Source organism: Megalops cyprinoides, chromosome 6, assembly GCF_013368585.1.
Source record: "Megalops cyprinoides isolate fMegCyp1 chromosome 6, fMegCyp1.pri, whole genome shotgun sequence".
Classification (NCBI taxonomy): domain Eukaryota; kingdom Metazoa; phylum Chordata; class Actinopteri; order Elopiformes; family Megalopidae; genus Megalops; species Megalops cyprinoides.
This window is the reverse complement of record NC_050588.1, coordinates 31138995-31161983: the sequence shown is the minus strand read 5'-3', so window position 1 is coordinate 31161983 and position 22989 is coordinate 31138995. Positions and strand designations below refer to the sequence as shown.

The window sequence follows — 22989 nt, the reverse complement described above, 5'->3', positions numbered from 1 at the left end:
CATTTCGCTCCCTTTTCTAACTGCCAAGAAGTCAGATCTCTCTGTATGCTCTTAGTTTCGGGTATGCTTTTAGCCTGAAGTCGAGAAACAATCCAACTGTTGCAACCACAACACTGATGTATGACTGAAAACGAGAGAACGCGGTAGTCTAAAAAAGACATTTACTAACGGAATGCATGTTTCGGGGTTTATTAATTAATATGGTTAACACGTATAAAGTGAGAAACATGTAGCTACTAATTTGTACTCGGTTATAAGGAGAAAGCCTGTAAACAGTCAAAACAGAGGTATCTATCTTTTTACGCATTTTAAATGCAATACAGTGTAGCCTACTTTGTGTACATTTTTGTGTCACGTTTTCCAAACGGCCAACAGATTACACGTGAGAGGACATCATGTATTCATTTACCCATGCATCATAATCAGACATAATTCATTTATTTGTTTATAGTGAACAACCACTACAGTATCATTCGAGAATATATCCAAGGATATTATAACGTTAACCTTCATAAACTAGAATTTCAGGGCAAATCACTTTTGGAAAATCGAAAAAGTCGCCTACGGTTTTAGAAATAACTCACGTTAAAATGTTCTTTTTCTGTTACTAAACGTATTACTTTTCTGTCGCTAAGGTAGATGGCATAGCAAACCCTTTAGTGCAGTTAGTTATTAATATTTAGTGCAAACAAAGCAGTCGGCAAAGTGAATTTTCGGCATGGACACACTTTTCCTACAGAGTAGCAAGTGTAGTATCTAACGGGCTTTAAAAGTAATAGCGTTCTAATCATCTAGCATCAACATCCAAGGAGGGGACACTGAAATAGCAACCAGCTACTGATTTGATTTTTCTCCGTACATACACTTACAAGTTTCACTGCCGGGATAGTTGGCAGACTAGCTAACTAGATAGCCGGGTATCTGCACCAATTTAAAACTCAGTCAAATATGAGCAAAAATAAAGGTTACTGTAAGCTTAAAAGTGCAGAAAATTAATAAAACGGGGGTTTGATGTGAGGGAAAAACAAATTGCCACTCACCTCAAATAGGTTAATGTCTCAGCGATAATTTCATAGAGTTTATAACATCATGTAACGATAACAGTACAACACTTATCTACCTGCGTGTCTCGGCAGACAAGCTGCATTGGTTGCAACGATGTAGCTGATGCTTCTTACTAATGCTCCGTTAGTTCTACGTCATGCTATCCAGTGTCATGTGATAGGTGACTTGAAGGACTACACGGATACGTTCTAACTCGATCAAGTATTTCATTGGACGAACACTGATCACGTACGGCTATGATTGGTTTAATGGAGCAAATTCATACGTTTTAACCAATCGTAGTTTCATTGATTATGTGGTGTTGAATAAAGTTGCTTGCATTGACGCCATACTCGTTTCCGGGAAGGGGTTCACGGGAAAAGTAGTCCATATAAGTCGGCATTTTCTCGTTTTTCCCTGATGCACTTGGTTAAAAAACTACAATATCCACCATTGTAGATTGAATAGTAGTTGCATCAGCGCATGGAGTTTGTAGCTGTACCGGCGTGGGGTACATGCTGTATTTTTGTTGCTTTAACGTCTTTGCAATTAACTTTCATTTTGTAACAAAGTAGTTCAAAGTGGGACAACAGCAGCGAAATGAAACTGTTCGTAAGTGAAGGTAATCCGCATTGCGTGAAGGTGTTAGCGGCGGTGGAACTGACTGGAGTGAAATGTGACATCAGTCATGTGAATCAAGACGGTGAGTTATCAAGCAGTTAGCGTTAGGGCATAGTATTGTCTCATTAACGTATTCTAGATGGCTACCAGCGTTACCCTGCCATTAATATAAAGATGGACCTAGCACACTATTGGTCTTGCCTTTAATTTGTGAAGTGTCACATTAGCCGGCCATAGTCATTCTTGGCAGATGTCATTTGTTTTTAATCTACATTTTACATTTACATCTATTTTACTTTAATTACGTCCTATTGTGTAGTTAAAGCCGAAATTAAACAATATGATATGATATGTGATGTGAATTTTTATATGGCAGTGTATTCGTAAAACAATGGAACATTTCATTGTAATGGCTGCAAGCCTGTGATTGTGGTTGATGGCATGCTGTTTGACAGACTCTTGTGTATGTATTGAATACATTCTTTCAATAAGGAAAGCACGAGTGCTCGTGTTTGAAAACATAGGCATGCCACATTCTCTCAGAGATAATTGTGTAGCTAATAAAGTCCACCGCGGTCATTTTCATGGTTACAAAACCTAAACATGTAGTGACAATTTACAAGGTTTGTAGCCAACTACGCCTGAAAATAGCTAGTAGCTATTTTAGTACGGTAACCATAAAGTAGTTGCTCTGTTTTCGTCCACTCTGCCACTCTGCCACTCTGAAAAGCCGCCCAGTTACCGAATGTGTACTTTGCTCCTGCAGAATCAGTCTGGAAATCCAATTTTGCATTGTCGAAATACATTAGTTTACGGTTTTTTTTTTCATGCAAACGTTAGAACAGTCATCGAAACGATTTTAGAAAAACTTGTCTTCGTTTAAGAACACCACAACATTGATGTGTTTTGCCACAGCCATTGCACCATAGCCATTCGTTTATTCCCTTGCCGTACCCACTGCCGTCGGGCAAGGTACTTATCCCATATTAGCACAATAAATACCTAGGTATGTAAATAGATGACATGTAAAACTTGTGTGCTGTGTAAGTTGCTCTTGCTAAGAATATCTGCTAATCAAATGTAATTTCTATAAAACATGTAAAACACAACAAACAAATTGGCCTATTACTGCGGTAGCATAATATGGGCATGAGATTTCGTAGAAGGCGCAGTAGTTTACAAACAGGGTGTATACCGTCTGTGTAAGGAAAGGCACATTTTGTCAAATTAGGTGCCAGGATGTTGAATGGTGCCCATTGTGTAATGTTCATAGCCCCAGAAGTTTAACTTTGTTCGAAATTGTCTCTGTAGATAAAATGTGGCAGTGAATCCACAATTTACTAGCTCTTAAGTTCACATGATCTGGTTGTACAGTTCACAGTGAGTATACTTGCGGATTTATACATATGGTGGTGGTATTCCAACAATGATGATTTTGATAATTGATAATTTTGTTGGTAATTTCCTCTTTAGTCATAATGAGTGCAATGTTTGTTCTGGTATTTTGTGACTCTTTAAGAGCACTATTCAAAATAAAATAAGTTGCATAATTTATTTTTTTCTTTTTCTTGTTATATATCCAGTATCATATTCTGTTTATTCTATGCATGAATAGAAAATGATGCTTCCCTTCCTGTCTTAGATGCCGTATGAAAAAAGACTGCTATTCTCTCGTGCACAGTACATTACGATCATTCCATAGATATTGTAAAATATTAAGCCCTCCGTCCATTCCGCTGACACTCTGGGTTATTTTTCATAGCATGTGCCTGAATTTCCCAGCTGTCACATCCTCGTGAGCTGTTCAAAAGCTCGAGGAGCTGCACCATCTGGCACGTGTCCAGAAGGCACGAGACAGCCCCCCCACCCCCTGGCCCAAACCCAGCCTTCAGCACCGTCCGGATTACTGTTTGTTTTTTCCTGATCCGATCTGAGCCAGATTAATTGCAGCAAATGAGACAGAATTCTGCAGAGCAATCCTAAGAATGCGGGAGAACTGGAATTGCACAATGATGAAAATAAGAACAAACATTTTGCAGTTGCAGTGATGGTAGGATTATGCATGGCTCCTAGTGGAACCTCCCCTGTTCTTGTACGGCATGTTCGTTAATTATACTGGAAGGATATGTTGTCTCTCGCTGTTAATTACCTCGTATTTAAAAGCGCCATTGGTCTTATGTATTTGAAACCTCGTGGCACAAAGCATTGTTTTCAAACTTGATTTTGCGTTTAATTAAACGCTCTTTGTATTTGGAGTTCACAGGCCCAATCACGTGATATTGTGTGTGTTGCTGTGGCCGTGCATTGCTTTAGCAGCGTGTTAGGTGTGTCTGCATGGTCTGCAGTGCTGAATGTATCTGTGTTTCTGTGGCCGCAGAACGAGTGGTGCCCTACCTGAGCCGACCCTTGCTGCCAGCCCTGCTCCTGCCTTCCGGGCTGCACCTCTTCACCCCCAATGCCATCTGCAGGTCAGTGCTGACAATGTTGCAGCGTTCCTGTAACTGTCAGTGCACAGGATAAGTGCATTGCAGCAATTCCAAAGCATAGCCGACTTTCTGCCCTTCTGAAAAATACACAAAACACATGTGACCTTTAAAGCTGTCACCCAGGAACTTGTGTTTGTGTGGGAGGTGTGTTGGTCTGACATTTTGATGTAAACTGTGTGTGTGTGTGTGTGTGTGTGTGGACAGGGGTCGGGGGCTTCAGAAAATGATTCAGTAAGAAGATTCAATTTCTTCTTCAATCTTGAGCTTTTAAGCATTCTCATGTTCTGTTAATTTCATTTATTTTATGTGGAGAAAATAAAAGTGACGTTTTCAAAATCTGAGATTTATACGAGGGGCTTAGGGTCATGACTCTGCTGTCGCCGCCTGTACTTTGTGAAAGCATGTTTTCCTCTCTCCCGCTCTCTCCTTCTCAGGTACCTCTTTGAAGTGAGCGGGCAGGAGGCCAGCGACCAGAGTAGCCAGTGGCTGGAATGGGAGGGGACAGAACTCCAGGTGAGGCCGACAGTGCTGCGTGTGGGATCTGTTGCTGTTTCACTGTGCCGTGACTGAAGTTGACGTTAAGGCCGTGTTGCTTCTGCAGCCCGCTCTGATGCAGGCCCTCCACATGTCAGCGCTGCAGGGGAAGGGGGCAGAGGCTGCAGGCACCCTGCAAGGACCCCTGAGCTTCCTAGAGCAAAGCCTGAGCAGAAGAGCCACGCAGTTCCTCACTTCGGTATGCTGACATATTTATTTGCTTGCGTGTTATTTTAGCAGATTCTCTTACCGAGCTTACGTCATTACGCTTTATCCTTTTACTGTACACCATTGGATGTTCAGAATTTGAGGTTTAATAACTTAAAGGTAGAATGGCCGTGTCTCCACCAAAGATGTGAATCTGACACCTTCTGGTTATAAGTCTAATACCTTAACCACTACACACAACCAGGTAATTATGGTAACACTGTATGCTGTTGCATGCAACACCAAAAGTGTATGCAGTGTATGAAAGAATGCCTTCCTGCAGTGATATAAATGAAACTGTATTTTAGGAGGAGGTGACAGTTGCTGATATTGTCCTGTGGGCTGCTCTCTATCCTTTCCTGTCTAACTCCAGTTTCATGGCAGGTGAGGGGAAAAAAAGCAAATATTTTGAGTATCTGATTATGAATAGCTCCTGTTCTGAGAATCCATGAAAACCATTTCTCTCTGTGTCTGTCTCCTGCCTGTTCCCTCGTTTGTCTGACAGGCGACCTGGGGCAGGTTCACGCATGGTTTGAGCGCGTGGGCAAGCTGGAGGCTTGTCGGTCTGCTGCCCAGACCGTGCTGAAGGGGAAGAGCCTGGAGGCACTGAAAGGCTACCTGCAGAAACAGCCAGTCCCACACGCCCAGCACAGAGGCTCCCAGCCCTGCAACCAGACCGAGGTGAGCGAGAGGAGGAAGCAGTGAGACGGAGGGACAGAAAAGATTAGTGGGCGTTGCTCCTGAGCTACGACTCTGCCAACCTGGTTTTTAAACCTGCAGTTTATGTGAAATCCACAAGGTGTCTCTGTGACTGAAAAAGCTGATCAGATGTTCATTTAAAGCAGTTCCATATGTTTTTGTGTAAACAACTGCGTTAGGAAGAGGCGGCAGTGGAAGTAAAGAGTAAAAAGATTACGCAAAGGGGGTGAGTAACCAGGTCTATGTTCTCTGGCCCCTGTTGGTGTTTAGGGTGAGGATGCGGAACACGCGATCACTGAGGAGGACATTCAAGCTGCAGTCAAAACCTGGAGCCGAGCGCTAAGCGATTTTCCTGCTCCTGCTGACAGACAGCACCCCATGTGAGCTCTCACCTGGCCCTGACTGTGCACAGGGGCACTCCTGTGTGCCCATTTTAATCACGGAGCTGCCAGCGTCACGGAGCAGTACATGCACAAGTGTGTATGCGTGTGCCCCATGTGCTGATCACGCAGTGACCATGTGACTGTGTGTCTCCCCCACCCTCCAGCCTGCCACAAGAGGGCAAGCGGAACGTCCTGATCACCAGCGCCCTGCCTTACGTCAACAACGTGCCTCATCTGGGCAACATCATAGGCTGCGTGCTCAGCGCCGACGTCTTCGCCAGGTAACGCCCCCCTCCCCCTTCCGTCTTCTCAGCACCCTTTCCTGTCTCTGTGGTCCTGACCGTGTCACCCCGCGCTCCCAGGTACGGACGCCTGCGCGGCTGGAACATGCTCTTCGTGTGCGGGACCGACGAGTACGGGACGGCCACGGAGAACAAGGCGCGGGAGGAGGGGCTGACGCCGCGGGAGATCTGCGACAAGTACCACGCCGTCCACGCCGGCATCTACAAGTGGTTCCAGATCGACTTCGATTTCTTTGGCCGCACCACGACGGCCCATCAGACGGAGTGAGTTAGAGGGAGCTCGCTGACTGCTAAAGAGAAAGAGGCGTTAGCACACTGTTGCAGCAACTGAATGAGAACAGGCAGTGTTGCATGAAACTGCAAACAAATACCATTTTGCCCATTGAGGTCATTGTCAGATAAACCATAGCCCAAAAATATATGTATAAGCAGATGATAACATCACTAATAGAGGTCAGTCCCCCATACTGGTGTTGCAAAACTTACAGAATGTCTGCTGTATACATTCCATACATTGCCACCTAAAGGACATAATGTTGTCACTTCCTCAGTGAATATGCGTACTTGCATCTTTTTCTGACTGATTTATTTGACTGCTTTTCTCCTCTTTCTCTTATCTCTTCCGCCGCAGGATAGCGCAGGACATTTTCTGGCGGCTGCACCAGCGTGGGTACCTGCTGGAGGACACGGTGGAGCAGCTGCACTGTGAGAGATGCCAGCGCTTCCTGGCTGACCGATTCGTGGAGGGAATCTGTCCCCACTGCAGCTACCCTGAGGCCCGCGGAGACCAGTGTGACAAGTGTGGCCGCCTCATCAACGCTGTGGAGCTCAAGGTCAGGGGTCAAAGAGGGCCACGGGAGGCAACGTTCAGAGTCTAGTAGTGGGGAATGAGGGGAAATCTTCTCACTCCACCCGGATGGCTCTGTTCCAGTCAGGTCATATGGACAAAAAAGTTTCTTTCCTTTTGACAGAATTTTGAAGGGATGTCTGGAGGGTATTTATCGTCCACTCTGTTTGAAGAGAGAATCTGCCTGTTTTTGTGGTTTGTATTTACCTCCCTCTCTCATCTCTGTCCTCTGGCTACCAGGACCCCCTGTGTAAGGTGTGCAAACAGACCCCAGTTGTTCGCTCCTCCAAACACCTGTTTCTGGACCTGCCGAAGGTACTCAAAGAATTAGTACCATGAGAACCATGATAGCAGCAGTGAGAGTGTGCAAAGCCCTGTGCGTTCGTCCTCTCCCCCCAAGTCTGACTCCTCTCCCTCTGTCCCTGTCTCTCTCCCAGTTAGAATCTCAGCTGGAGGAGTGGCTGGAGCAGTCGGTGAGCTCAGGAGATTGGACGCCCAATGCCCGGCAGATCACACGGTCGTGGCTGAGGGATGGTCTCAAGCCGCGTTGCATTACCAGGGACCTTCAGTGGGGCACCCCTGTCCCACACCCGGATTTCTCTGAGAAGGTGAGGAAGAATGTCTCCACAAGCCATGTACAAAATCACGCCTCTGCACCTGCAAACCACACTTCTCCCACAAGGTGCAGAATGGTGTCTTCACAAGACCTATAAATAGTCACACGCCTCCAACAGCAACCCACTTTTCTCCAACTAGGTGAAAATTAGTACCTGGAATAAACATGCACACAGAAGCTGAGGCGTCTTCCACGCTTCCCAGAATTCTCATTGTGAGGGCTCATTTAAAACAAGATCACGTAGACTGTATGTAAGGAATAATTGTTGTCAGTTTATGTGCTCAGAAAAAATTTCCTCATTTTCCTTTTGTCATTCATATTTCAGGTGTTCTATGTTTGGTTCGATGCCCCTATTGGTTATCTCTCAATCACTGCAAACTATACCGACCAATGGGAGAAGTGGTGGAAGAACCCAAAGCAGGTAATTGTAGGAGTTCAGTTGATTAATTTCGTTGTCCTGAACAATGACAATAAAGCTCTTTTATGTATTATTATATGAGTTAATTTACACAATTATATATAATAGAGAATATATGATACAATCCAGCGTCAATCCGTAGATATTTATTTATTTGGCCAAAATATAATTTGAGTCAAATTATTTAATTTGGGTTAAATTATTAAATGTACTCAAAGTGACTACAGTGTATTCTGTTATTGACCAAATAAGAGAGAATTGCTGGATTAGAAGATTGATTTGAAAAAAAAATACATTCTCTCCCCTGCTGCTGTCTCCCAGGTCGAGCTGTACAACTTCATGGCAAAGGACAATGTACCATTCCACAGTGTGGTGTTCCCCTGCTCTCTGCTGGGTGCTCAGGACAACTACACACTTGTCAATAACCTCGTTGCCACAGGTGAAAATTTCTCCCTTGCACAAAAATATCCAAGCAGGTACAGGAATATAACTACAGAGTTACAAGTACCTTGGTAGTGTAAATATTTAGTTGCTATACAAATTAAACATTAATGGAATAGAAAGCATCTGCCAATATCTCTTTCGAAATAACACATCCTTTCCCAGAATACCTCAACTACGAGGACACAAAGTTCTCCAAGAGCCGTGGCGTGGGCGTATTTGGAGACATGGCCAAGGACACGGGCATCCCCGCTGATGTGTGGCGCTTTTACCTGCTGTACGTTCGGCCCGAGGGCCAGGATTCGGCCTTCTCCTGGGCTGACATGGCACTGAAGAACAACTCCGAGCTGCTCAACAACCTGGGAAACTTCATCAATAGGTCAGGACGGCTGAAGAGTTTTGCCTTCACTTTTTCAAGAAAGAGCTGTAGACATGGCTTACTAAGTATTTAAAATGCGAAACTGTAGCCATTGGACGTGGCCCTCTAGTGGCGTCAGAGTGAGGCTGTAGGAGCCTGAATGGGTGGAACTACACTTTGCTGTCAATCATTGGCTTGCACAAGCCAATCAAAAGACTTTGCTTCTCTTAGCAAGAGACTAAGATTTTTTTAATGTGATGGAGTCTTGAACAGCACATGATAGCTCCATCCAATTTATACTGGAAGTCGCTCTGGATAAGAGCATGTGCTAAATGAATGTAATGTTATGTAGTGTAATTCATCCTTACTCTCCTATCACTTTGGCCGCCAATTTTTCAGATGAATAATATCAGCAGTGAAACTCCCAATGAATTTTGAATACATTTTGACTCAGTGACTGAATAAAAGCAGCTGAAGCGTTGCCGGACTGAGGCTGACCCTTTCTTTGCTCTCCGCCCCTTGCCAGAGCTGGAATGTTTGTGAGTAAGTTCTTCGAGGGCCGTGTGCCGCAGACCGAGCTGCAGGCGGAGGACAGCCGACTGCTGGCACAGGTGGGCTGGGAGCTGCGGCAGTACATACAGCTGCTGGACAGAGTCAGGTAAAACCACGCATGCCCCCCCCCCCCCCCCCCCATACTGAGCCCCAGTGCACCGTACAGACTGGTACTAGTAATGGTGGAAGAGCTTATCATTGCACTCAAGTCAGGAACAAAAACGGAAAAATATAGATATGCAAATTACCCAGTTCTTTTTATGGGATTTATAACATTAGACAGATGTGTGTTTTGGCCAGAATGCTAACCCATTTCTGTTCATTACCACTTTTGTTCATTACTTAGGTGCAATCTTTTGTGTTTCACCTCTATTGCAGACAGGGCAGTTTTTGAATCCCTAATGTAATTAGGCTACAATTAGAGGCATCTATTTGTTATTTACTACAGTATTGGGTGTAGTGGTTCACTGCCCTTCCTTTGATGTGCTTTGTTTAGAATCCGTGACGCTCTGAAGTGCATCCTGAACATCTCTCGCCATGGAAACCAGTACATCCAGGTTAATGAACCCTGGAAGAGGATCAAAGGAGAGGACAAAGACAGGCAGGTTTCCCGGGACCATCTGCCCCCCCCCCCACCCCCCCTTCACCGTTTTTCTGTGTGTCCCCTCTTCGTCTCTTTTATTCTTTTGCTCTGCCTCCCTCTCTTTATCCATATGGGCAAAAGTGAGTGAGCGGGCCATTAATGCCGTTTGTGCTTATCTCGTTCTCTCGCTCTCTCGCTCTCTCTCTCTCTCTCTCTTTCTCTCTCTCTCTCTCTCTCTCTCTCTCTCTCTCTCTCTCTCTCCACGCAGGCAGCGAGCGGGCACGGTGACGGCCATGGCGGTGAATGTGGCATGCCTGCTGGCCGCCATGCTTGAGCCGTACATGCCCACGGTCAGCGCGACCATCCGCGATCAGCTGCGTGCCCCGCCCTCCTCCGCCAGCGCCATGCTTCACGGAGCAGGCAGCTTCGTCTGCACGCTGCCCGCCGGGCATCGCATCGGCACGGTGTGTCTACACTCCCTGAGTGGGCAAAAAAAGTGAACGCCCTAATACAAAACGAGCTCCATTTTAAAAATCAGTATCTGAAAGGCAGTCTTCAGGTGTGCAGCTCCTTTAAATGTGGTTGCGTTGGGCTCTTTAAAAGGGAAAAGAAGTATAAATAGACAAAGAGGCTGAGGTAACATTTGTGTGCATGACAGATGGAACTTCATAACAAATAAATGTCTCTTGATTTTTTTTTTTTTACCTCAGTTTTCTCTGATTCTGCTTGAAGAAATGGCTTCATTGTTGCCACCTCACTGGAAAGAATAGTTGTAATGCACGCAGGCTTCCCACATCATCCGTATCTCTGTGTCTCTCCAGGTCAGTCCACTGTTCCAGAAACTGGAGGCTGATCAGATTGAGGCCTTGAGGAAAAGGTTCGGGGGTCAGCAGGTAAGTGGCTGAGGGGCACAATGGAAGGAGCTATGAATGTGAGGTTACAGCAGTATTCAGATACTCCTAGCTCTTGTGCAGAGATAAAAACAGAATAATAAAAGAAAGTTGCACAATTTCAATACAAGGAGAAAAGTGTATGTCCTTTTTAATGCTGTTACTTTCAGAGGAACCTCACTCATCAGTGCTTGCAGTGCGCGTTTCCCTACTGCGCATTTACATATGAAACATGCCAATATCCGCTTCGCTTTCTCTTCCCCAAGTTTCGCTCTCTCCTTTCCTGTTCCTTAATCAGAACACTTTCTCCCCCCCCCCCCTTTCCAGCCAGAGGAAGAAGGGTCCAAACAGCAGGTATCTGGGTCTGCGCGTTTCTGTAGTTTTTACTTTCGTTGCCATTTAACAACTCTTAGCTTGTTCACTGGAGCGCACCAAGATGCTGTTGTTTCTAAAAATACAATGCAGAAGGCGCACAAAATTTCTCATTCAGTCTTGCTTCTGTGTGTTGGCGAGACCTTTCATGTTTTCCGCTCCCCTGAGGCTTGGTTCATACTTCAGTCACAGATCAGTGCTGCTCAGCAGATACAGAGATACAGACTCAGATTTGACCGTACAGAAAGTAATGACTAGTCTCGCCTGCAGACGGTTTAACGCAGTAAATTGGCTTCAGCAGTCTTTCGTACTTTCACTCCTCAAATCTAGCGTTAATGTCCATACGGTAGGAGTCGCTTGGGGAATTTTCCTGCTTTATACATGCTGGACAGCGCTTTACATGCTTTTGTTTTAGTTATGGAATGAAAAATGCTTTCAATGCATTGTTTATTTTTAGCAGAAATATGAAATGGCTTCATTTTGAAGGTATTTCCTTACAAATAAAGGAAAATTTAATTTCACTTCACAGCGTATACCGGTGTCCATGTTTCCATTAAACACAGGCGCGGTGAAAGCTCTTTGTCTCAAAATGAATGTTTTCACCCAGGAGACACCCCGCCCTAAGCTTCCATTTCCCCCTGAAAAAATTCTTTGGATTTCTTCCGTGTATCTTTGCACCATACTTATTATATACTTTTTTTTAAGAAAACCTTTTTATCACTGATATTCATAATCACTTTATTTTGTAGCATCTGTATATTTAATATGAATGTGTAATATGAATCCATGAAGTATGAACTAAGGTGATGTCTCCTTGTGTACTAAAATGCTATTAACATCTTTTGAGTGTACATTCACCTCCCTTGCAAGCAAAGGTAAGTATATCACAGCTTTAACCCTCACAGGTGTCCTTGTTTGGTACATTAATACTAATTTGTGAATGGGTCATAATTTTGATTTTCTGTACCTCTACATTCCAATACACCTAAGTCATTTTTCCCCATTTTCAGCCTCAGACAAATGCTAAGTCTGAAGCAAATGCCAAGCCAGCTACCCCTGCGCCTCCAGCTGAAGCCGCTGGGAACTTTGCTAACCCCGAGAGGGCAAAGCAACTGGCACAGGAAGTGGCGGAACAGGTAGGATGGGCAAAGGGCAGGAATTCAACAGTGTATAAACAGGCAGAGGTACATGGATATGGACTACAAGCAGTAATGTCTCCTTTTGTCTGTGGGTCAGGGTGACAGAGTGCGTGCCCTGAAGGCCCAGAAGGCGGAGAAGGCGGTGATCGCAGAGGAAGTGGCCAAATTGCTGGAGCTGAAGAAACAGCTGGCACTTGCAGAGGGCAAGAACCCAGAGCCCTCACCACAGAAAGGGAAGAAGAAGTGAGACAGGGCCGGGGACAGAACGGGGGGGACGATAACAAAGCAGGGAAGAAGGGACAAAAAAAATATGGGGAAAGGGGAGCAAGACTCGCGGCTGCAAGAAAGATGACCAATTTCTCACGTCTGTGACTTGATTGTACGGGAGAGGCAAAGCAGTGTCGGTGGCATGGACAGTGTAATGAAACTGCAATGCAATAGGGTGGAACTGTCCAAATCTCGGGCATTTCTCTATTGAAAGGGATGTCTTTTGAAATTGTCGTGACATGATGTACATCAGTGCAGCTCATCTACTGAACGGTGTCATGTTGGGTTGCGCTACATGCTGTTACGGGTAACCTGTCAGACACTTCGGTCATCAAACAGCTTTTGTTCTGTGAGCCCTCACAAATAAAAGATTGCCGGGATCAAGTCAGTTATTACACTTGGATTGTAACATCCTTTTACTTGGTCTTATTGATGAACAGTTTTTCAGGACTTGTTCTCAAATTTTTAAACATAATAAAGATATATTATGATGTATTAATTGCATTCTTTTGAAATTTTTTAAGTGAAAAATGGTTGCAAAAGGAGATCAGAGACTTCAGAGTTAAACAACTTTAATTAAAAAAGCATGGATACAGTACAATTGAGTAAATACAGTGCAGTTAACAGTTTCTTCATAATAGGTCTCTAAGGAAAAGTAACTATTGGTGATTACAGTAATTTAGCATGCAGATTTCTTACATTACACAGTACATTTTAAAAATTGAGAAAAACATAATGAATACAGTTGTGATGTGGTAAGTACTACAAGGTTATATAAAAATAAGTGAAGAGCAGGGTGGTATATTGTAAAGGTTACTGCCACTTTAATTCCACTCTATACGGAAAAAGAGTGTCAGTGAAACCACAACCTACACAGGCACCCAACCCGATCTGTCAAATTCTTTGCATATAAATGCACAGGCTGAGAGACCACGGCATCCATAAAAAGACCTCTCATTCATCTCATTCTTTCCAGCACCCATTCACACACAGACAGTGCGGGGCCAGTGCAAACACTGCCAGCAACAGTCTCGCAACGGTTCCAGATCGCCATCAACCTGAGGGGCAAGTTCTGGTTTAAAAATTAAAAAAAGTTGATATTAAAGCCCTTGAATTTAAAATGCCAGACGTGTTTTGGAAGGGGTCGGTTTAGCAGCCTGGTGCCACAGATAGAACAATCAAACGTCTCCCACGTTTCCATGAAAATCCAACCTCTTGTCTTCTGTGCCTCTTAGCCTTTCCTTCCTAGAGTTCTAACACAAATTCTCTGTTCCACAGTTTCCCTGAATGAGGGTCTCCTTTTCTCAGCGCAGTAGAAACTGACTGAGGAGGAATTAAACCCAATCACATTACTATTGAACAGACTCGTGATCCTCAGAATTCATTATTGTGCTATGCCACCTCTAACATTCCTGCCATTGACTCCAAGACCAACCGCTTCTCGACTTGGATTTTTATACAGTACATCACGCTTTGCTCTACTCTTGCCATTCTCATCCCTTTTCTTCTCTGCACTTCCACAAAATCTTGATGTTTCCCATATAACTGAGCTACTTTCACTTTGCTGCTTCCCTGTACTTTCTGTCCATTATTTCCTTTAGTTTCCCTCAGCTGAGACAGTCTTTCTCTGTCCTGCACATCCTTCTCATCTACCCCTTGGGCATCTGTGGCGTCCAGCTTAACCGCACCCCTTCCCCCATTTTTAGTTCCTCTCCTCTCTAGTCTCCCCGCCCCCCCCCTCCCCCCCCTCACTTTCGGGTGTTCACCAGTCTCTCGATAAGGGCTCGCCGCGTCCTCTGCACCTCCTCTCCCAGCCTCTCAATCTCCGCTTTCAGACGCTCGTTCTGATCGGTCAGCTCCTGCACCTTCCTCTCGTTCTCCTGCTCCCTCTCTTTCCTGCTCTTCTTTGCGGAGGAAGGAGAGGACAGCGAGGAAGAGGCGGCGGAGGAGAGCGCGCTCCCCTTCTCGCCGCCTCTCTTGCGCTTGCCCAGCCGGTACGGGAGGACAGCAGGCGGAGAGAGAGGGGAGGAGGGAGGAGAGCAGTGCAGCGTGGGAGACTGGGAGGCGGAGGAGGAGGCGCAAGAGGACGAATCGGGGACGGAGGGCAGCTCCTCTTCGCTGGCCGCGGGCGAAGGAGGCTGCTGGCTGGGAAGGTACCCGCTGCTAACCTCCACCCCTCCTCCCTCCATCAGCCCGACGCCCCCTTCGCTCAACAGCTCGAAGAACTCTGGCGGCAGGAGGTCCCCGCCCGCTCCCTCCCCACCCGCTTCCCTCTCTTCCCCGACAGGAGCGCTCAGGCCTGAGGTGGAGCCCTGGCTGGGCGCTGGAGGAGGGGCTTCCTCCACCACTCGCTGGACCCCTTCTCCCCCCCACACCTGCCCATCTGTCAGCCAGGTGAGGGAGCAGCTCTCGAGAACATCCAGAAACTCAGGCTCCTTCTGAAAAGAAAGTAATTGAGAACATGAGGAACGGACGCCATTTCCTCCAGAGCGGCTTCGCCATGAGAAAAGACGTTCACAAAAGGCGAATAAAACAAACAGTGCGTGAAGAAAAAGGCCTGCCTGCTCACCTCAGGGCAAGGTGGGGCACGGGCTGGCTTGGCCCCACCGCCGTCTGAGCCCAGGATATCCTGCAGATCCTCGTACCACGCCTCCAGCTCTGCGCCACAAAGCGGCCCCACGCCGGGGGGGTACGGTGGGGGCAGGTGCAGCCACTCCGCAGTCATCTCACCACACAGTCGCAACGCACAGATATGCTTCCACACAGGTACACACTGGACCTGGCCATACAACAGCGCCGATGAATCGGTGCGGATTCACGAGCTCTCTCACCCATTCACAATACACGCAGACGTCTCAAATATGTAATTACGCTACCGTTTCTTAATTGTTTTAAATCATTTACGTACCAAAAAGTATTTTATGTATCAAATTCAATACTTAAAAAAACACAAGTTAACATGAACATGGCAGATTAACTGCTTTGTTCTTTCCTTAGTGTGTGATGATAAAATTGCGACACCCAGTGGGTAAGCGCATGTACTGCACTACTTGGAAGAAGGCAGCGCACACAAACAATGACGTCATGGTAGATTAAGTTATTCTCATGAACCATTTCGGATATTGACAATAGAGCACTGTCAAACTGTTAAATACAGAGAAAACATTTTACAGCAGATCAAGAACATTCACCTTTTAAATCACCTGTTAATCAAGTCTGGCGATGTGTCGTCGGTGATAGTTTGTCCCAACACGTCTGAAAAATAGCAAGTAAAATGAATTATTACCTAACACTCATTCACACATCGAATTTGGTGTGTAATGCAACTTTCAGATCAAATCTAAACGAATGTAAGACGTGCCAATCATTAACACTGCTATCAAACCAAAATGTCAAGTGAAATTTTAGATATTCCAGTACTATCACCTTAGACACGTGTATATGCACTTTTTCATTTGCCATTCTTCTTACAATCAATAAGTACAGTATATCTATCTACAGCTGTATGTATGACGATGTACTAAAAAAATGACTGTAAATGAAATATGTTGACAAAGACAAACTTTACAGTCGCTGCCTATTAACATAACTGTTAATAAATGCGATGTTCATTGTGATGTCGGGCAGGGAAATTTAGGTCATTGGTTTTCATGTAAACAAAGATTAATTCGGTGCTCGTGAGCGCCCCCAGCGGCAGTCTGGTACTTTACACGCTGCTCGAGACCTCGCAAAAAAAAAAAAAAAATCACACGACGCTCTAGTTGCGGCAGGTGCCTGGGCATGCCAGGTACGGCTGCTAGCTAGCTGTCAATAGACAAAACCTGCACGATTCGTTGATTTATTCAACAGTATTTTTTGACAGAGTAGCTTACACTTCAAAAAAGCAATCTCAACACCCCAGCGGTGTAATTAATAATCAAAACGTTCACGTGGGGGGGAAAAACTCGTGTTGCCTGCTAGCTGCCAAGATGAAATTCATACACAATGACAATTCATGCTAGCATCGTGCCTTTTGCAGCTCATAAAATTACCCATAACACTGACAAAAATGTATGCCGACATCTTAACGAAATTATTCCTTTTGGGTTCCACTCTAACTGTAAGGCACTTGAAATTTACCACTAATATTTATCTGATTAGCTAACGTCAGCTAATTGGGATGAGCCTTTCGTGACTTCAGAAATCTTTAACTTGTGTGTCATTTAGATAGAGTGTAACACAGCTGCAGCGAAAAGAAAACGAACTAGCGAAACTATGCATTTAAGGTAGGGACGTCTGCATAGCGTTTTCTTTTGGTAGCAATGAAGTCCGTTCTGTTCGGATGTCTAATGTTACGTCATGGAATCAAAGTACAGAACGCTCGAAACAAAAGGCGAAAACACTGCTTGCGCTCGCTGGATACTTACAGAAGCACATTAGCTAACGTTAGCTACGGTGCATTTAACAATGCCAGTTAAATATGTGGTTTTGAAATCAGCCCATTTGTTCTGGCGTATTTTCTTGCCCTTTCGATTTTACAGTGCAAAAAATAGTCTTCACTTTACAGATAAGACACAAAATATGAGACAAGCCAATTAAACAAGAAAGCTTTAAAAGCTAGCCGGCTATCTTACGATTCGACAACCCAGCCACCATGGCTCATTGGCAGGTTATAACTACAATGAATAAAAAACATATTCAGCCAGTGAGCTTCATGATTAGAAGTTTGCAGGCTACCAACCAGCCAGCTATGCGTTATGGCCGATTCGCGACTGATAGCCATGTTTTCAATGGACACTTCTGTCAAACTTCAAAAGCGTTGGACATGCACTAGCTACTGGCTAGCTATCGTTGTATCAAAGTAAAAAGTAGCTTGCTTACTAGCTGGTAACCCATATGTACATCTCCTTGGAGAGCCATTCTCAGAAAATGTCTATAAAAAGACATGTCAGATTTAACACGAGAACAGCAACTGTACTCCCAAAACAGACTTGGGAATTTTGCCAAAACAGCAAGAGGCAACTTACTCGTTCTTGTGCCTCGCAATATTTAACTAGCTAACTAGCTATATGGTTGAGCGATATCCAGAGCATCTCACCGCTAAACTACGTCAAAATTATTCTAGACCCACAGGATATGTAGCTTACTAAACGAACACATTAGTTAACGTTAATTGGCAGTCTGAGAAAAGCGAAACCCCCATGACACAAAAGTATTAACAACAGGTAGCTATTGTGATGATTACTTACCCTTTTCCTTTTATTATTTCGCTTTCTTGTCTGTCTAGGGTTTGGAGTATGAATGTATTTTAGTTGAGATTGGTGATAGCTCATGTTAACCATTGTTCAGTATAAGTCACTGAATGTGAATTTTAGGAAACTCCCGGCGATCTTTATATATAGTAAGAGCAACCTAACTCTAAGGGTGGGAGGAGGTGGATCACAATCTAACATGAGTATGAGTCATCGCTCAAGATGACCATCCCTGAAGTCCAATCCTTGGCACAGAATCCGATTCTTCTGCTTGGTGACATCCAATGTGTGACTAGATGTCAAGGAAGAGGGCGGGCTTACTGTGCCATGCTAGTTGTCTCCGTCTGGGTAGTTTGGGTGTTACGAAAGATGTGATGCAGTCGTAAGACGGCCAGGACGAATTTGGGGCGTAAGGGAGTCACATGAAAGGAATGATGCAATCGTTGGCAACCGGTTTCCAGCCGGAGATAAGACTAGCAGAATCAGAACATGTTTTATTTAACAGTCATTCGTTCAAACAAAATAAAAAACTATGCAAGGATATTTGAAACTTTACGCTCCGTTTTGCTTGCGTTTGCAGTGCACCTCATTTCGTTATATAATAATTTATGTCCCTATGTGTTTCGCTCGACAAACTTTAAAAAAAGTTATTGGTAGGGACAATGTTGACCTACAGACGTTTGCGAGTTCCGTCGATGTGAAACAAGGTGTACTATCGCATTTGAAATCATTGACAATGTATAACAATAATGCAGCGATCGCATGTCAATTTTAGCTGTTTTGCCTCCGAGAAAGCGTATCGTTTTTTAGGAGGGGGTGGGGGTCGCTCCTTGTTTAGAGTCACTTCCTGTGTATACGGTGGAAGGGTTGTCTGCGCCGAGCTCCCCCTCGGCAGAGACAGCCTGTTGAAGTATTCATGTTAAGGAACGTACTGCAGATGTCCGGTTAACTCTTCAAAGTCGCTCAACTTCTTTTCATCCCAAGCCTACTTTAAGCAAAAACGTAATAATTTACCTGTCCTTTCAAGCCTTGTCGTCGCAGGTTGATAAATCTTTCCCAAATGCTGTCATTATTCTTAAGTAATGTGTAGGCTATGGTATTAAATAAATAAAGCATAGGCTATTTCAAAAAGGTTCCTCTACAAATAACAAAGCATATGAATAAACCCGTAAACAGAAACTATATCCCTATCGTTAGCGGCTGAGATTTTTGGAAGGTAACATTCTGTACACCTGTTTTCCAGTCTCAGTCTCATTACAATTAGGCTATACGACCGGTTTTTCCCTATTTCGGTGCATCCAAGCCTGTCTGCGAAATCCGCAATGCACCGTAACCTGTAAACCCGGGAGGGAACGTGGTGGTGAATCGACACTGTAACGAGCAGTAATGGTAGAACATTCGTGCAGGTGTGTCATATTTACGACTAAAACTGTTAACGACTGTAAAGACACGTTGGCTACAGAGAGCCAAAAGAAATGAGTTCAACGTTTAAAACCAAGAGGCAAGTCAGCAAAGCAATTAAAAATTCTTAAATAGGAAGTTGGAATATCAAATATAAATGTTTATATTCAACTAAAAATGAAAACAATGTCATGTAAACTCTGATCTCTCATTTTAGTATCCTTTAAAAACCACCTCGGAAACCAATTGTTGGCTAATATGTGGTGCAAAGCGCGCAGTTTATAGCCTAGCAACAGCGCAAGAGGGATGCACGCAAGGATAGCGAATAGAAACTCAATATACTGTCTCCAGGACCTTGGCTAGCGCGCGAGAAGACACGCTATTAACACGTCACGATTTGAGTGGCTGTTGCCGAGTAATAGGGCTCATACTTTATCCTCAACCGACAAGTGTTTATCTTTCCTGATCCGCTATTTCCCAAGGCGTTTTTTTTTAGCTCGGACGCCAGTATAAGTTTTTAAATAAACTGCTTCTTAAGTGTTCCCAAAACTGCCACGATCATGGGATGCGCACTGCTTGGAAATTATATGTATTAACAGAGGAAAGCCAGACACATGGAAATTAAATTAGACTAACCACTAAACTGAAACCACACCACTGTCGTTTTACACTAGGAGATTACAATCTTTTGATTTGTTTTGCCTTATAGGCTATTGTCTCTACGGTAAACATGCTTTTTGGTTTGAGTTCAATTTAAAATATATCGAAGGGGGGGAATGTGCAATTTGTGGAAATGTTTGATTTATTTACAGTAAAAGGAGTTTTCTGTAACTATGTGTAGTATATTGATATTATTATGTTATGCACGATTTAGTCCCACAGTTTACTCCGGATCGCCCGTATACACTTATATGTATAGAATGTTACTGTTTTACTGCGTAAAACACACCTCCATAACCTTCTAACTACTCGACATGGTACTTTATCCGATCAAATATATAGTAAAACCATCGTACTTACATCCACGTTCATGTGAATTGCTTTAATTATTATTTTAGTAGGGAAAGAACATCTGACGAGCTGATTGCGAGAGGGAGAAGGCACAGTGGTGGAGTAGGTGCCATTGTTCTTGTGCTGTTCAGCTTGAACAGAGTCCATTTTTTATTGTTTGTGCACAGTATGATAAGATATAGGCCCATTTTTTCATGGAAAGAAATATTACATGGTGTTTTCTAGGAAAAGTCTAACTTCAAATTTTTGAGGACAGAAATTTTATGTATGCAGGGGGTATGACTGTCATGCACAGTGCCCTCAATAGCCAATCGATTTATATTCCTGTTTAAATAGGAAAAAAAGAAACAAGATGTTACAAAAATTGTGCAATATAGGTGTATTTTACCCAACATGAATTTGGCTTTATTCTTTAATTTTAAGAGCATAACATGTTAAAATCATATTGCTAGATGAATTGGTTTGCTTTTTTGATAAATTATTTTTATTCTAGAAAAAAACAAGGGTCAAATTCATACAATTATTCAAACCCCTGTGCTTAGCCTTTGGTAAAATCTCCCACTGGCATTCTTCACACTGACAAGATGTTTCCTGTAGTGTTTTATGAGTTTCTGGCACCTCTGAGGGTAGGCTTTCTGACCATTCCTCCAGGCAAAATTGTTTTGGTTGCTTTGGATCTTTCAGTTTTTATTCGTGAGCTGCTTTCTTGGTTTGTTTTCTGCTCAGTTAACCATTTTTTGTATATCTGGAAGAATGCTTTGGAAAATTGTCATGTTGGAATATCCATTTTCAGTGAAACTTGAACATCTTGACAGGGGAACCAGGTTTTTGGACTTCATTTGGACATTAATAGCTCCCTCTATCTCAACAAGGGCTCGAGGACCCAGAGATGCAAACCAACCCCAATACATAATAGATTCCCGTGCGATGTATCATGTTTTTGTTGGTCAACAGAACCTTCATATTTTCATGGCAAACATTATGTTGATGAGCTTAATTTGCTCCAGAAAGCTCATTTTTTGTTTCATCTGATCATAAGCCTCCACTTGTCACTGAGATGTAGTTTGGCAAATTGAAAGCACTTCTTTTTGTCATGTGCTTTCTGCCTTTAAACTTTGGTATTAATGCCACATTCATGCAGGTGACTTCTAATGGTACTTTCTGAGACTTCATTCTGAAAATGGCGGCTTGTTTTGAAAATCTCAGATGGTTGCCTTTGGATGTACTGTTGCACCTTAAACCACTTGCATCACAGCCTGTGGTGGCAAGATGCACATGTCCTCTTCTTGGCAGGGTTGCTAGTGTATTAGTGGATACTGTAATGACACTACAAAAAGGTGAAAAAGGGTAGTTTCAGTATTACCTGAATCATAACCTTATTCCAGCTCATTGGGATTACTATTTGCCTGCAGCCTTTAGAGAGGTGTCTGACCTTAACTATTATGATGCATGCTACTGAAGAACTTCCTCAGTGTGTTACTTCCTTTTAAAGCCCAGGGAAACAGAAAACCTTCAGAGGCTATTTAGTTCTGGAAACTTCCACTGAACTTCCAAAAAAACAAATTATCTCTGTAGATTTGTTTTTGTTAGTTTTGTTGAAAGATTACTTCAATGTGTAAATGAATGACAACCTGATTTGCTGAAATAAAAGTCATTATTTGTGACTATATGATTGATGACTATATGAAATATGACTATGCTCTCTGAAGCTAGTAAGCCCTAAAGTATATAACATTTAAATACATTTCCAGGGTGAAAAAATGATCAAAAATGTACATTTATTATTTCAGTTTTTTTTCCTATTTATTTCAGGCTTATGAGTAAATATTTAGAACACTGTCTATATAAGCTGCAATGAAAACCTGATGAACTCAGTTGGTAAGGCATTCACGTTAAGTGCTACAGCCCAGGTTCGATCAGAGATGTATCATCAGATGACCATGACCGTGGTAGAAATTGGCTTAGTTCCACTGTGGTAGGGGGTCAAAATGTTGGGAAGCTCTCCTCATCACACTGCTGTCAGTCCTGCAAGTCATCAAGTACTGACAAGTCTGTTGGTAGAGTAGTGCCGAAGCTCCAATTGTCCCCCACTTCACTGGGGTGCTCTGAGGGACTTGTAATGTAAAAAGTAGCATGAATGTTTCAGGGGATTGCATGTGTCTCTGATGTATGTCTGGAGAGATTATGGTGGTGAGACAAGCCTAATGTGCAGTTGGCAATTCCAAACAGAGGGTAAAAGTGGTAAAAGTAAAGGTAGCTAAGCAGCAACCACCAGTATGATTGCTCTTTCAGCATCTATTTGTGGTATGCCTCTATCAATACCTGAATTGTCTATTACCGTCACTTATTTGAGCAGAGTTTTACCTCAGGGTTTCATTTTGGCAAGTGACACAAGACTATAGTACAGTGAATTTCATTTAAGTCTTCTAAGCTAAAGAGTAATGTATGTTTTATGAATGCATAAAGTGTTCATGTACTACAGAAACCATCCAGCATTATCCATGCAGCTTCTATATCATCAGCATAACATTTAAGAGTCAGTGACCCCTCCAGTACTCTTAAAGAGGATAATCATGTTCCTTGTTAG

At 43.6% G+C, this 22989-nt stretch overlaps 3 protein-coding genes across 7 annotated transcripts in view; 1 reads left to right on the top strand and 2 right to left on the bottom strand.

Moving 5' to 3' along the window:
* The window catches only part of arhgap9 (Rho GTPase activating protein 9), a 32659-nt gene extending 31524 nt beyond the window's left edge, over positions 1-1135 (bottom strand). For all 3 annotated transcript variants that reach the window (XM_036531679.1, XM_036531682.1, XM_036531680.1), the window contains exon 1: positions 1041-1135. The gene's annotated coding sequence lies outside the window, so the exon portion shown is untranslated. The remainder of the gene's footprint in view (positions 1-1040) is intronic.
* A 385-nt stretch (positions 1136-1520) lies between these two features.
* On the top strand, positions 1521-13159 carry mars1 (methionyl-tRNA synthetase 1). Of its 2 annotated transcripts, XM_036532243.1 has the most exons (22): positions 1521-1747; positions 4043-4133; positions 4586-4664; positions 4753-4884; positions 5201-5276; positions 5398-5573; positions 5862-5971; positions 6139-6255; positions 6337-6540; positions 6908-7109; positions 7364-7438; positions 7561-7731; positions 8065-8160; positions 8479-8596; positions 8764-8977; positions 9483-9614; positions 10005-10113; positions 10364-10555; positions 10913-10984; positions 11309-11335; positions 12364-12489; positions 12590-13159. In XM_036532243.1, the coding sequence occupies exons 1-22, from the start codon at positions 1645-1647 to the stop codon at positions 12737-12739; spliced, it is 2772 nt and encodes a 923-aa protein (XP_036388136.1). In that variant the 5' UTR covers positions 1521-1644; the 3' UTR covers positions 12740-13159. The 2 variants fall into 2 exon arrangements, with proteins under 2 accessions (XP_036388136.1, XP_036388137.1); XM_036532244.1 differs by lacking the exon at positions 11309-11335.
* Positions 13160-13401: 242 nt separating this feature from the next.
* ddit3 (DNA-damage-inducible transcript 3) lies at positions 13402-18121 on the bottom strand. Of its 2 annotated transcripts, none has more exons than XM_036532305.1 (4): positions 17988-18121; positions 15963-16014; positions 15329-15538; positions 13402-15197 (listed from the first exon to the last, which is right to left on the bottom strand). In XM_036532305.1, the coding sequence occupies exons 3-4, from the start codon at positions 15482-15484 to the stop codon at positions 14508-14510; spliced, it is 846 nt and encodes a 281-aa protein (XP_036388198.1). In that variant the 5' UTR covers positions 15485-15538; positions 15963-16014; positions 17988-18121; the 3' UTR covers positions 13402-14507. The 2 variants fall into 2 exon arrangements, with proteins under 2 accessions (XP_036388198.1, XP_036388197.1); XM_036532304.1 differs by having other exon boundaries at positions 15951-16014; positions 17988-18119.
* Positions 18122-22989: the final 4868 nt, after the last annotated feature.

Coding starts and splice junctions, on each gene's coding strand:
- ddit3 (XM_036532305.1), bottom strand. CDS start 15,484: ATGACTGCGGAGTGGCTGCACCTGCCCCCACCGTACCCCCCCGGCGTG. Junction 15,198..15,328: donor GTGCCCCACCTTGCCCTGAG/GTGAGCAGGCAG, acceptor CTTTCTTTTCAG/AAGGAGCCTGAGTTTCTGGA.
- mars1 (XM_036532243.1), top strand. CDS start 1,645: ATGAAACTGTTCGTAAGTGAAGGTAATCCGCATTGCGTGAAGGTGTTA. Junction 7,439..7,560: donor TGTTTCTGGACCTGCCGAAG/GTACTCAAAGAA, acceptor TCTCTCTCCCAG/TTAGAATCTCAGCTGGAGGA. Junction 7,732..8,064: donor ACCCGGATTTCTCTGAGAAG/GTGAGGAAGAAT, acceptor TTCATATTTCAG/GTGTTCTATGTTTGGTTCGA.